Source organism: Eretmochelys imbricata, chromosome 12 (assembly GCF_965152235.1).
Source record: "Eretmochelys imbricata isolate rEreImb1 chromosome 12, rEreImb1.hap1, whole genome shotgun sequence".
Lineage (NCBI taxonomy): Eukaryota > Metazoa > Chordata > Testudines > Cheloniidae > Eretmochelys > Eretmochelys imbricata.
This window is the reverse complement of record NC_135583.1, coordinates 34,903,012-34,917,202: the sequence shown is the minus strand read 5'-3', so window position 1 is coordinate 34,917,202 and position 14,191 is coordinate 34,903,012. Positions and strand designations below refer to the sequence as shown.

Here is a 14,191-nt window from a genome sequence, read left to right as displayed (position 1 = left end):
CTGACACTTGATAGGGCACTGTTGTATTTTAGAATTTACAGGGTAAATTTGCTGTGCAGTGCCTTAGCAGCATGATTGCCGTTAGCATTTGTCAGTTTAAGATAGCATCTGAATGAAGATGATTTTTTAATGATGATCTAGAAAATACTCAAAATAGAAAAATGTATTGTGAAGGCAATTTTATGTTGACGTTAAGATGTTATTGTAAAGTCTATAAATGTCTGAAACCTCCTCCCCCTCAGTGTGAAAAGTAATTTTAAAAAGCACTCTGCGTTGTTGTACTTTGGCTTCTTCCTCCCTCCTTCACCCATCAGGTTTGATATCCAAGTTAATTCCTGATGTGTTAAATCCAAATGACCGTGAATTTGGTGGTTCCAGCTAGTGCTGATATCAGTGCACCTCAATACCAGCATTCATTTTTGTCATAATTACCAAAGGGAATGGTTTCTGTTCATGTGTCTGTTAGTACCTAAGAGATACTTCAGCTGATTCTATAAATGTTGATTGATGGGATCAACTGTGTTATTCTCAACATAAAATTTTATCTTAGAGTTTGCAGTTCACATGGATAGTACAAAAAGTAGCTTCCAATGGTACATAATCTCTTCTCAGACTTCAGTAAACGCTGGATTCAGAAAAATCCTTGCGTTAAGTGGCACTAGTTCATCTAAAAGGGCTACTGACGTCAAGACTAAAAACCTAAACAAGACACACTGCCTTTTGTATCTAATCGGAAGAAGCCTCCTGAGTTTATTATAGAAATTTAGCCTAAGCCTCATTACCTCCCTCCCTCCCTAATTACCCATACATTTCTTCACATCAAAAGAGGGGAAAATTATAATAAAAATGCAGGAAAGTCATAAAATGGCCAAATCCTTTCACCTTACTCCTCTGGGTAGGATTGCTAATGGGCACAGTACTATGTTGATGGGCACAACACACATACCTATAGACCTAGATGAGGTTTACTGTGTAGATTATAATTATCAGTTGTAAAGGAAAAATATTAACAGAATGGCAAACACTTACCTGAAACTAATCTGTTATTGACAGAGGTGATTTTATATGGTATTTGCACACACCAGTAGCTAGTGTAGTAAATCATACTTTTGGCTAAAGAAAATAATCTTTTCTCAAAACCATTTGTCCCTACTGACAGTAAATTGTCCTGAACAGTTGTTGGTGAGAGTTCTTATTGAGTCAGAGTTCTCATTTATTTAAAAAAGCAATTATTATGCTTGATTTTTGATTTTTTTTTTTTCTTTTGGTCTACAGGGGGAATTTCCTCAGATCAAAGTGTTTTCTAGTCTGTCACCTATCCCCGGATTCACCAAGTGGCTCATTGGACTTCTGTCCTCACAAACAAAGGAACAGGGGAGAAATGAACTATTTACAGATGCAGAATGCAAAGAAATCTCTGAGATCACAGGTGACCCTGCTGCTGAAAAGCTAAAGAGGCTCTTAACTAACAACGAATGGGTGAGATCAGAAAAATTGGTCAAAGCATTGCATTCACCATTTATGAGGCTCTGTGCTTGGTACCTGTATGGAGAGAAACACCGTGGATATGCCCTTAATCCAGTAGCAAACTTTCATCTTCAGAATGGTGCTGTGCTGTGGCGGATAAACTGGATGGCAGACACAAGCCCCCGTGGGATCACTGCTTCATGTGGCATGATGGTAAACTATCGGTATTTCTTAGAGGACACAGCCAGTATCAGTGCAGGATACCTTGGGACAAAGCACATCAAAGCCTCAGAACAGGTTCTTTCCTTGGTGTCTCAATTTCAACAAAATAGCAAACTTTAAATATACAGCAAGATTTTAAGAGCAAACATTTCTCATTTGAATGAAGGGGTATGATATTTTGGGGTGTCCTTATTGAAAAGGGAATGTTTGTAATAAAAAAGTGAGCTCTGTTGTTAGTCACAGCAGGATGAAAAATTACATAGTCTGCCAAAATTACTATAACTTTCTTTACTTGCATTGCCAGATACTCAAAGCCTGGTTGAATTATTGCCATACTTTATGTTCAGATGAGCTGGAAGTGTGTATTAAAGGCTGTGTAAACTCATCTCAGTAAGGTTACAAGCCAGTGGTAACTTGTGTGGACTGTTCTCTGCCCCTGTTGTCGTTCTCAGGATCAGTATAGTTGTTTTAAGGTACATCTTTAAAAGCACAGAGGAACTCCTCAGTATGCTAATATATTAAATAGATTAATATCCAAATAACTAGATAAAAGCAATGGGCGAAGACAACTTTTTGTTCAAATTTGTATAAGCAGAAGAGCAATCTGCAGCATTTCTTCATTAAGATCGTCTTCATCTTTATTCCTGACATTTTTTGGTAAAACCTCTTGATTTGGCCATTCTTTTGCTCTTTCAAAGTACAGTACAAAGTGCCAACACTGAATCATTGCTCTGATCGAGCAACAAGATATCTTGTATTTTCGTGGCTTTTTCTCAAGGCTGTAGGTATGTGTAACAGTGTATCTGCAGATTGCTATAGCTCAAATTTACAGTTTAATAAGTAAAATCAGTGGTTCTGAATAAGAGAAGAGAGTCTGTTGCTTATAGGACTTAATTATGAAGCTTTTGGATATATATTAAATCTCCATAAATTATATTGGGCATTTTAGAAGTTGGTAAGAAGCTTTTTTAATAGTAAACAGCCAGGTTTGGTCTGTAAAGCAATAAATTAAAATAAAATAAATCTTGCCCTATAAACGTTACATGATATCTCTCTCAAAATGTACCATATTCAGGTTACAGTCACACTCGATGTTAGTGTCTCCAGTGAAATAAGATAACTGCCTTCAATGGATCAGATATCAGCAGATTTGGAGTGCAGAATTCTTGACTTCTTCAATGTATGGTGAAATCCTGACCAGATTCCTGAGAGAATTACACAAACATTTCTATTTCCCTATGCAAGTAAAGGTGAAGGGATCCCTAAGTGTCCAGATGTACCATTTCATTCCAGGAGAAAGGGCAATCAAATGAATTATTTGTGTTCACTAAACAAAAAACTTCCCACCTACTGAGTGGCCTGTTTTAAATATCTGCTAAAGAGATTAAATGGCTTCAGTGGTTCCCTGGCTTCAGCTGATGGCAGATTTCTGAGTGTGATGATGCAGAGAGGCTGGATTCACTACACACTATTCCCTTCAGAACAAAGTCATTTTTACATAGCAGCTGGTCTTCACATTAGCAATGGCAACTAGCCTATGCCATGCTGCTTTCATTATGTTTTTAAGAATGGTTCCAAAAGCCATCACATCTAGTCAGCAGGTATCTCTTATGTCAACAAATTAAGGCAAACCCATGGATTTTGATCAGATACCAGTTAAAAAAAATGACTACCAGCTTCTTGCGGGGGAGCAATATTGTATTGCCAAAATTTTTAAGGAAAATTAAGCAACTCTTTGCTCAATTTGAATTGTAGTTTTTGTGAAAATGCCAGAGAGCAATACAGAACTTGCCAAAATATAGCTTTTTCACTGGCTCTGACTAACCTGATTCATTGCACATGAGCCAAAAAAAACACTGTAAAGTTTTTGAGAAGAATCAGGAAGTTCTTCAGTTTGCCTCTGCATTTCCCACTTATGGAATTAAGTACTCAAACTTCTGGAATCTTCTGGTGTGAGTAGTGCCCACTGGACACTGTCCGGTGTTTAGTCAGTGGTGGGAAAGCAGCTCAGCCTAATCAATCAGTCAGTGGCCTAGAGTAAAGGTAACTGCCGACAGGACAAGAAAACAGTTATTTTAATTCTAAAACTAGTGTTTCACTGATGGGGTGAGGACTGGGGTGCTGTGTTTTTTTCTGATAATACCTGAGAGTAGACTGACCCCACTGTGTACCAACTCAACTAGTGAGAGTAAACGGTGGGCTTGTGTACACATGAAGGTTAATGTGGAATAAGGTTGGGTGTGAATTTAAAGTGGATTACCTATCCCTGCTTTACTCCATTTATGGAAACTTTTATTCCATAATAACAGTGCCTTATTCCAAATTAGCTTAATCTACTTTAAACTAATTTGGAATAAGATGCTCTTCTTTTGGATTAAGAGGGTCCACACACACAGTTGATCAGGAAGAGCTATTCTGGAATAACTCCCCATGTGGACAAGCCATTTGTGGTGTTTGGGACTGTACTTGCCTTTATGCCCTCAGGCGAGGGATCACAGGCATGCAGGGAATATGTCGTGGCCCCAATGGACACTGCCAGCTAAAAGGTTCCAAATACGCATAAATGAGGCATGTACATACCATGAGAGGGATCCATATGGAAAAAGCATCTGAAACCAGAGTTACTGTTAGGAGTAACCTGCTGTTCCCTAGGGTTTTCAGACCTGCTCAGCACCCATTAAGATCAGTGGGAGCTGCTGGGTGCTCAGCATGTCTGAAAAACCTAGTTATTTATATGGCTAAAAAAAAGCAGTTGGGGACTGAGCTCTTTTGAAAATTTGATCCTCCCCTCCCCCCACTGAAATCAGTGGGAATTGGGAGGCTTCCGCACCACACGCCGATAGGCATTATAAACAGTGGCTTAATCCTGTTGCTATTGAAGGCCATGACAAACCTTTCATGGATGCCAAAGGTGTAGGGTTGGGACTTCACAGGATAAACGTCCTCCCTATGGAGACCATTAATATCAGGTATGAATGACAACACATGTACTTCTTGATGCATTTTCCCAGTGCAGAGTGTACCCAGTCCTTTCCAGTCAGTCATCGCTTCAACTTGTCCAAAATTGCCTGTCGATGCCTCTTGGAGTAAATTTCAGCATTTGCTATATATAAAATGTCAGTTTTGCCTAAAGGGAGGATATTATCCATGTTTAAAGACTCTCAAGGACTTAAGAGTTTAAAAACCTGCTAAATGAAGTCAGCCAGACCTTGCACTGGAGTGGCACCCATTAGTGTTGCCATAGTGAATAGTCAGTTGCTCCTTCTGTGTTAGTACCCCAGTTTTCTAGGGGTTCTAGCAGGACCGTTTTGAACTTTCATCCTTCTGAAACTTGGTGTGCAAGTTCTTCTTTTTTTTTATTTAAAAAAAACCTAATTTTTGGACTTAGAGCAAAAAATGGGGGTTTAAATATTTTCTCTAAGGGAAAAACAGCTTAAATTTAAGAACCTGAAATTTTTCAAGCATGTATTCCCAAGAGGCACTTACTCATCTGAAGTTACACTGGCTAAGATAAGAATTATGAGTGGTTATAAAGGATAGTGTTAGGGAAAAAGATGATCACTTACTGGGATGAGGAAAAAATCTCCCTTTCTGAGTAAGTGTGCTGTAGAAGTTTTATGAAAGGTCCCCTTGATTCGACAATAGTTTGATACCAGACTAGATGGATGAATGATCTGACCTGGTCTGACCCCGCTGCCCCAATGCTATGTGTAGACTGGTGCCTTTTAAAATTAAAGACAAAACAAACAAAAACCTGTCATTTTCTGTTTCTCTATAACAACATGAAGAAAAAGACCCGTTTTAAAATAAGGATCTGATTTTAAATGGGGTTTTAACCCACCCTGTGCTTTCCTAACACATGCACCTGCAGTTGCAACTGATATGATAAAATACCGTTGCAGGTACAGGCATTAATATCTATAATACCTGCCCACATGGCCAATAGTGGTAGGAAAGTGCCCTTGAAAGTACTTGCAAGCTCATGGTTGCCCGCCAGGATCTAAATATCAGGCCTAAAGTTGTAGCATAAAATTGTGACCAGAGCAAGGAAAAGATGAGCAAACAGTACCTTCCCATTTCTGTGCTTTCCCTATTATTTCTAGAACTCTGCAGCCTGTTTTGTCTGTAACATCATTAAATATTATCTTTACATGGAGCCCTGAGGGGGAACATGTGTAGATAACTGTTGTGTGGGTGCTGAACTTTCAATGGCTGCTGTCAAAAGAGTGCTTAGTCTGATACCCTGACAGCCAGATAGTCAGTCACTTAGGAAAATCTCATTTTTAGCGAACACATTACTGCAGGACATGACACTTTTTTGTTTTCAACAGAGATCAGAAGCCAGGTGTATTTATTTTTCCCTTCTCCAAGGTTTAGAAAGTACAATTTAATCTGTATACTCCTGGTTTTAAGATGAAATTCAGTTTTATATGTGAATAAATACAGCTGTTTGTGAAGGAAAAACCCCATATTTGTTCTCTAAAATGCCTCCGGTTTGAGGAATTCAAATAAGAGACTTCTATTAAAGACAACAGAGATTTTGAGTGATGCAACAGGTTAATCTAAACCAGGCTCATAAACTGTGGATTCTCACACCTAGACAGAGTTGAAATGCCTCCATGGTGTGTTTGTTGGGAGATTATAAGAAAAGATTTTTAGCATCACATTGGAGGTGCATTGTATGGATGTATTTTCTATATGACATCTGTTCTCCACGAGCCCTCACGCACCTGCAAAAGTATTTCACTTCATGCTCGCTTTTTGGTTCACTTCATCTGTTACACCAGTAACCTAACAAATTAGGCTAAATATTCTATCATTTAATTGTGCATCAGAAATTTAGTTCAATTTTAAAAGAACTTTTGTGAAAGGATTGTTGAGGGTGAAGTCTTTGCTCATTACTACCACTAGCTTTTTATTCCCACTTGTTTTCTTTCATTGTTTGTTGGCCTTGAAATGACCATCATTTCTTAGACTGTCCAGCATGCCCTTAAAGGTTGCTTTAAAATGAACAATGCTGAAAATGGAAAGGAAATGCTCACCGTATGTTCTATTTAATGGGGCAATGGGCATGTCATTGGAGAGGTTTTAGTCTATTCTTTTGAAATGCAGCTTCATTGCTCGAAATGCAGCTTCATTGCTCAAAATGCAGGGATAACGCCTCCCCCCTCCCAGTTTGTGGAGCTTGTGGAGCCTATTCTGAAGAGCACACAACAAAGAGGCTGTGATAAAAGTGTAGAACAGTAAAACTTGGGTCTCGTTCCAGTGTTTGTCTGACACTTGGCAGGGCACAGTTCTATCTTAGAATGTAAAAGGTAAATTTGCAGTACAGCGCCTCAGCAGCATGACTCCCGTTTGCTTTTGTCAGTTTCAGCTAGCTGCTGAACGATGATGCTTTTTTAATGATGATCTAGAAAATATTCAAAATAGAAACATGTATTGTGTAGCCATCGTAAAGACAATTTTCTGTTGACATTAAAATGCGATTGTAAAATCTCTAAATGACCGAGACCTCCTCCCCCTCAATATGAAAAGTAATGTTTAAAAAAACCAACACTGGCTTCTTTCTCCTTCTTTGGTCCCAAGCTGAGGAGTTTTCATGTGCTGTCCTTTTCTGATAGCCTTTTATGATGCTAAAACTCTCATTGGGCTGAAGATTTAAACACATGCTGAATGATGCACTCCTGCAGTAGTCATGTGCTTTTGTGTCCCAAGCATTTAACCTGTACAAATTAAATAAATATGTTCACCGCAGAACCCTCTGATGCAACACAATCGAGAGAATAATTGTTAGTTGTCAGTCTGTTCTCTACACACTCAATCCATGGCTTCCCCATGAAGGGGTCAGGTCCTGTAGTTTAGTCAGGGCCAGAGAAAGATGTATGTGGGTAGAGGGAGGGCAGCAAGGCAGCAAAGTGGCATTAGTCTTTGTATTTCCTCAAATTCTGGCACCAGGTTATTCCTAAATAGAAATCAGAGCAGACTTCAACTAATGCCTAGGTGCCTATGTCCTGGCCCAAAGGTCCATTGTTGCAGAACAGCATTCTGGCCCTGTCCTTTATACCACGCGCCATTGAAGGATTCCCTGAAAGGGGGGAAGTCACAGTAAGTTCGGTAAAGTACCTTTACAGCTGCTCTGGCACAAAGCAGACAAAATGTGGGTTGTCTGGTGCAAGGGAGCTAATGAATAGTGATTGTATTAATGGGGTATTTTGTGCATGTGCTCTAAACAGCTGCCCATGCTATACTGGATGGAGTCTACAGACTCATTTCAGCGAGAGCTATGGGCTGGGTAATGACTTTTAGTCACTATCATAATGAACTGGGTGCAAACCATTAACTCAGGGTTAATGCTTCTCTAAGGCTTTCCATTGCAAACTCAATTTGTAAACCATAGCTGGTTGTTTCAGAGAATATATTGCTAAATCTGGGCCTTTTACAGGTCCTCTATCAGCCCAAATACAGATTTATTTTAAGGGGGTGGGGCAGGGCGTAAATTGATTTTTGACATGTATTAGTCACAAATTTGCAAAAAATATTTTTATACACAGTTTCAGATGCTCAATTAAAAATAAACATACTGAGAAAATGGCTTGAATTTTACCTAACGCTTTATAGACACACAGTCCTTAATGTGGACTGCTTCTTTTTGTTACTATCATTACCATAGTAATAAACAAACTGGTCTTAATGGAAGAACGCAAAGAACAGCTATAGAGCAAAGTTTGTCATATTTTTATGAATGGAAAATGTTTGAAAACGAGTAGATTTGTGTGTTTTTTGTAAAGTGCCTAGAACCAAATGGTCTGCAGGGAGACATGCTGTTGTTGACAAATATAAGAAACTACCTACACCACGGAAAAGGCAGCAACTTTATTCAGTTTCAAGAAACACTTATGGCCTTCTTTATAAAGGCTTTTGTGATGGCTCAGTATGTGCAATTTGTGTCTTCAGTGTCCTGTCTTACATTATTTGCACCTTATAAATAGTACATTGGAGTGATGTATGGACTGCCACCTATTGGGGACCCACATAAGAACACACAACCTCCCTAAGTGATTCAACTCTCATGGAGGGAGTTGGACTTCATTTCAGTGGTGAGAAAAAGAGTGATGGAAGTGGATCAGAAAATGGTCCTAAGCAGCAAAGTAATGTAACTTGCCTTGATTTGGTCTCAGTAGTGGGGTGTAGCTGTGAAACTATGATGCCTTTGTTTTAGGTACAGCACAGTAGCTCAGCCAGCCAATGAACCGTTTCCTTGGCACACAGAAGGGGTGGAGGCCCTGAGAGAGGCCACCTGGACAATTTAGTGAGAGCAGAGGTCCAGGGAGGTGAAGCCAAGCTGCCTGGAAAATTCAACAATAAAACTCATGTTAAGAAATAATGGGCATTTCCCAGTATGAGACCCAGCTAGGTGCGTTTGCATGGGTAACAGGGTATTTCATGGCAGTAGAGTAAGTTAATGTTGCCACACTTTCTAGTGTGTGGTGCTTTGGAATGTGGGTGCTTTGTTCCCTACTTGCTCCAGCAGATGTGAGATGCTGCACACATGCAAAAGGGTCCAAAGAGGAGGACGGTGTGGCAAGACAGTGAATGAGGTGGAAGAAAGCCACTGCCCCTCCATCAATTTATGGTTACATCGTTCCCATTATTTTTCTGAGGGACCAAGTAACTCCTGGCATGAAAGTTCAGCTCCTATGGACAGCAATGGATGTTGCACTCATTTTAACAGGTGGGTTTGGTTCCAGGAGAAATGCCAGATTGAGGCAAGTTACCCCAATATATACCAACTTCTGGGCTAATTTACAACTCATTTTGGCCAAGAGCTGTATGTCATGCATGAGACCATTACATTGAGCAAACCAAAGAAAAGTTTGTGCCAACTTGCCTTGTGCATCACCGGCTTGGTTAGGATGTCAAAAATAGAGATGACATGATGGCTGTGCTCGTTATGTTCCTCCAGTAAATAAGTGAAACGAAGCACTATTTTGATGATTATGCTGTCCGGATAGTGGCACTATACACTGCTGTGCAAAAAGTCACTGATAAAAAAGGAGTTATCGGCCCAGATCCTTGGGAGGTATAAATCAGTGTATTTCCATTGACTACAATGGAGTTACACCACCTTACAGCATCTCATGATCCGGCCAGTAGTCTCCAAGGCCCAGATCCTCAAAGGTATACAGGCTCCTCGCTTCCCTTGAAATCTGTGGAATTTAGGAGCCTAAATAGTGTTGAGGATCAGGGCCAAAGGGCTTGTCAATACCAAAACTTGCACTGGTGTAGTGTAAACTCATGTTGACCATTATTTTGGATTAATTTAAACCTGTTCCAAATTGGCTTAAAAAAACATAAAAAGCAACTCAGACTAGAATAAGAGTGTGAAAACAGGAGTTTACACTGATGTAACTATATCTGGTGCTTAATTTGCACCAGGGGACTTGGCAGTCCATAGCCACGGCACCTCTTGGCTTGCTGCATCAGTTATGAATGTAAAAAAAAATTGTGTCCTGGCACCTCTTTCATTACAAATGAAGCACTGACTGTATCTGTCTAAATTCACACCTTAGGTTATACTAGTACAACTTCCCTGTGTAGACAAGGGCTAAATCGTGTTAAGCACAAGAAAGAAGCCCACCAAGGCAAGGAAATACAGAGCAGAGAGCCTTTGCAATTGGGGACTGAGGCCTATGGATACAGTACTGCAGGGAGTGTGCGCTGGTAGGACCATACCTGTTCTGTGCATAAAGAGGTGTTTGGCACCTGATCGTGTGAGATGCTAATCAGGGCCCATGCTTACAAGTAGTTCAGGAAAATTCTCTGGGACACTTCCATTGATGCAGAGATACTGAAACCTCATTGCTGATTTTAAAAAAAAAAAAAAAAAAACAGTATGGAGACTAGCTACTGAATATGCTCTGTCATAGTTTTTCAAAGATAAATGTCTTCTAGGCGTGTTGGTCTCCTCCCACCAAAATACCATAAGACCACATGGCTCAATATACCTCACTGCATTTTAATTGGTGGTGGTGGTGGTATTATTATTATTTATTATTTATGATTTATTATGAACCACGTTTATTACAGCAGTGTCTAAGGGCCAGCCAAGAATGAGGCCACAGTGTGCTGGGTGCTATAGTGGGTGCTATAGTCCCTGCCCCAGAGAGCTTGCAATCTAAACAGGCAAGAAAGACTGGGTAAGAGAAGGGGTATAACATGCAAGCAGAGTGAAAATGTGATGGCAGCAAAAGGCATGTTAGTCCATGGTTTTTAAATTTTAATTTAATTTTATTTATTTGATGGTTTTACTTAGGAGGAGATAAGCTAAATGAACAAAAAAGGAACAAGAAGAGGGTAAGCGGGGCAGATGTGGAGTGAAACCAAAGTGAAGGAGGAGGAAGGATGGAGCAAGGAGCCAATCAATGCACAGCGGAGAAAGTCCAGGCAAAACTAGAAAGCTCTCTGAATATCTCTGCTTTGGCTGCATCTGCCCCTACTGGCTGGAGTCTCTGGCTGGCTTCTCTATGCAGTTTTCTCCCAAGGCCACATGACGTGTGGGTAGGATGTGTGCACCACCATGTAATGCCCCCAGAGTGTGGGAGGTCTGTTTTAGATCAAGGAGGGTGCTGAGGGAAGGAGTGGCTGGGCCCCATTTTATCCCCTCCCCCATAGTGCAACGGTCCTTGATGGCCCTGTCTCAATGTGACATGGTTCAGAATTGTATTGACCAATCAATACAAACCATTCCACGCTTCCAGCTTTCATCAGACTCTTCCCTCCTGTGATGAAGATTTGAAGGCTGAAATGCTGCCTTACAATTTTTCTTGGTAAATCTACAATAATTATGGTCTGACTTCTGTGGGTTGTATTCAAACATATGACCATGGTAGTCGATGGGAGTTTTACTGAATTAAGGACCCCAAGATTTGGTCTGATACTGATTGTTTTGTAAATTGCAATCTGAATGTTTGGCGTTCAGATAAACATGGAGAGTTGAGCCACAGGCTGACAGGCCTATAAGTGATATAAACAAATACCTATTTTCTTGTATCTAAATACTTCTGGAGAGTCAATGGCTTGTGTACTGGAAAATAACAAAGGTGTGCCTTTCATTTATATTACAATAGCATGTAGGAACCTCCATCATGACCCCTTTGTGCTAGATGCTGTACAGATGTAGCAAAGACAATCTTTGCCCAAAGGAACTAACAGCCAAGGGGTCCGAATCGACACAAGGTGTGGATGAAGTAGACAAAAAGTGTTGCTGCTGTGTCGGCAGGATGAAATCAGAATAAGCCAAGTAGCCGTTAGCAGAAATGTCACATTACCACTTGCCTAGCCAATGCCAATTGATGCGATGAAATAAAAAAATTCAAAGAGAGCTCCTTCCATTTTCAAAAATGTCTGAATTGATAGATTCATTTTCAGCTACAGCTGTTCTATCTAATGAAAAAAATTTGCTGAAACCATTGCAAATATAAGGGGAAATGAGGGTAACTAATTTGCTGAAACAGGTACACCAAATTCCAACCTAGCGTGACTTTAAACCAGAGGACTCCTGAACCCCTGATTATTGGGATTACACTAGGAACACTAACCGAATCTTAATTAGAGCTGGAATTTGGAAAGAGAGAGAGAATCAAAATGACTTTTCTTGTTTCTGCTTAATTTAGAGAAAAAGGAAATGATGTAGAAACTTTAAATAGTGGGGAAAAAAAAATCATTAGGCTCCTACAGTCTGTATCTAAGATTATACTTAAGTGGAATTTTTGTTCTAGTAAAGTCTTTAAAACGTAATTAAAATATCAATGATATGTGTTTGCTTTTTTTTAATCAACTATTTTTTCCAAAGAAGCCTTTTTTTTCATGACAATATCTTTTAAGTTTGAAAAAGGTTACACTGCATTCTTGGAGGGTATTTTCCTCTATGGATGAGAGTTTCGTGGGAAAGGATGTAGTTATAAATATACTTCTGAGTATACTTCTAAATATGTTGAAAGTATACATTACACATTAGGCCCTTGCTTATTTTAAACTCATTAGCCAGCACCCTGTTTTATGAAATGCGGTCATTTCTTCTTCTTACGTTGGAGTTTTAACACATTTTAAATAAAATCTGTCATTTGGAAAAAGTACGTGAAATACTGAACATCCAGCTTGGTACTAGGATGTTCATGCTTGAATGTACATGCTTTTCTCATAAACTGGGGACTTCTGTATTACCACCTGCAACTTTATACATCTCAAAACCAATAGGATTATTTAACTGAAATGTTGATGTTCTCAGATACAGGCAAATACGAGTTAACCCCACTCCCCCAAACATACAGAAAACAACATTAAAAGAATGTTAATATTGTAAGGTAAAGCACTCAAAAGTTAGGAAATGCCAGAATTAAGGTTGCCTATGTAACCTTAATTTGGGCCCTTGTGCATATGCATTTTGATACCATCTTTAACTGCATGATCACAGACTATATTTTCAGCAGAACCTCATTCAATGCACAGGATGTGAGTACTCAGCACTTATGCAAATCATAGGCTAGCTGTCTCAAGTTGGGCATGCAGAAATGAGGAACATAGTGTTAATAGCATTTGTAAAAAGTTTGGTTGAAGTGAGTTGCCCAGCATCATATAGGAACTCTGTGGCAGAGGCAGGGATAGACTCCAGGTCTATAGGATGGCATTCAATCTCCAACCCTGCTCTCCTCTGAGAGCAGGGTTGGAGATTGAATGCCATCCTATAGTCCTGATTAGCTGAACATCCCAGTCTCCCCCTTTTTATCCCCCAGGCCTTGCTCCTGATTCCCCTATATTCCAGTCAAGCTGATTCATTTCTTCTCCCTGCGACCTGGACACCAGTAGCAGGAGCACTGAGAGCACAGGGGCGGTAGTTCATGTGCCTTAGCTCCAAGAGAAGCAATGCAGCCCTTGGATGGAGCATGCTCCATACAGATGGACTCTTCAGAGAATTTTGCTGCCAAACTCTTCCGTCTCTACTGAGACAGAGACTTTCAGAGGCTATAATTTAGCCAAATTTGGGAAGAGTTTCATGGGAACAGCAAAAAGCACTTCACTGTCACAGAGTGAGGTCCTTGCTCCAAAACCTGGAGGCATCAAAGCTGATCAATGAATCAGAAACTTCCCCCTAACCTTGTGCTGAGAAACAGCTGAACCGTTTTTGCTATAATTAAAAAAAAAATATTGTAAACCAGAGGCAGACATCTGGCATAGAAAATTTCAGCCTGAGCAGTTATGTCTGTTAAAATTATCAGCCTTTTTTAATGGCTTATAATGAAAAGTGATGGCAACCCTTATCTACAGACTTCACTTTTGTATGTCGCCTACATTGACCTGGCTCGCAATGTGAGATCTGTAAGCACAGCTGTAATTTATGACAAGTGATTATTTTATGTGTCAGAGCAGCACGAGTTTATTTCCGTGTGTGTTTCTGTATGTATCTGATCAAGTAAGAGAGTTGTTAAGAAAATAGTTGAAATGG

The 14,191-nt window shown here is 39.8% G+C and overlaps 1 protein-coding gene and 1 long non-coding RNA gene across 4 annotated transcripts in view; both read left to right on the top strand.

Annotated features, from left to right (window-relative positions):
• MLYCD (malonyl-CoA decarboxylase) overlaps positions 1–2,731 on the top strand; it is a 45,355-nt gene extending 42,624 nt beyond the window's left edge. For 2 of the 3 annotated variants that reach the window (XM_077831512.1, XM_077831514.1), the window contains exon 5: positions 1,276–2,731. In XM_077831512.1, the coding sequence (XP_077687638.1) occupies positions 1,276–1,809 (534 nt within the window). In that variant the 3' untranslated portion in view covers positions 1,810–2,731. The remainder of the gene's footprint in view (positions 1–1,275) is intronic. The other variant, XM_077831515.1, reaches the window with a different exon arrangement.
• A 6,562-nt stretch (positions 2,732–9,293) lies between these two features.
• Positions 9,294–12,503, top strand: LOC144272722 (uncharacterized). Its single transcript, XR_013347651.1, has 2 exons — positions 9,294–9,421; positions 11,003–12,503. It is a non-coding gene; the product is annotated as an uncharacterized LOC144272722 (long non-coding RNA).
• The last annotated feature ends 1,688 nt before the right edge of the window (positions 12,504–14,191 follow it).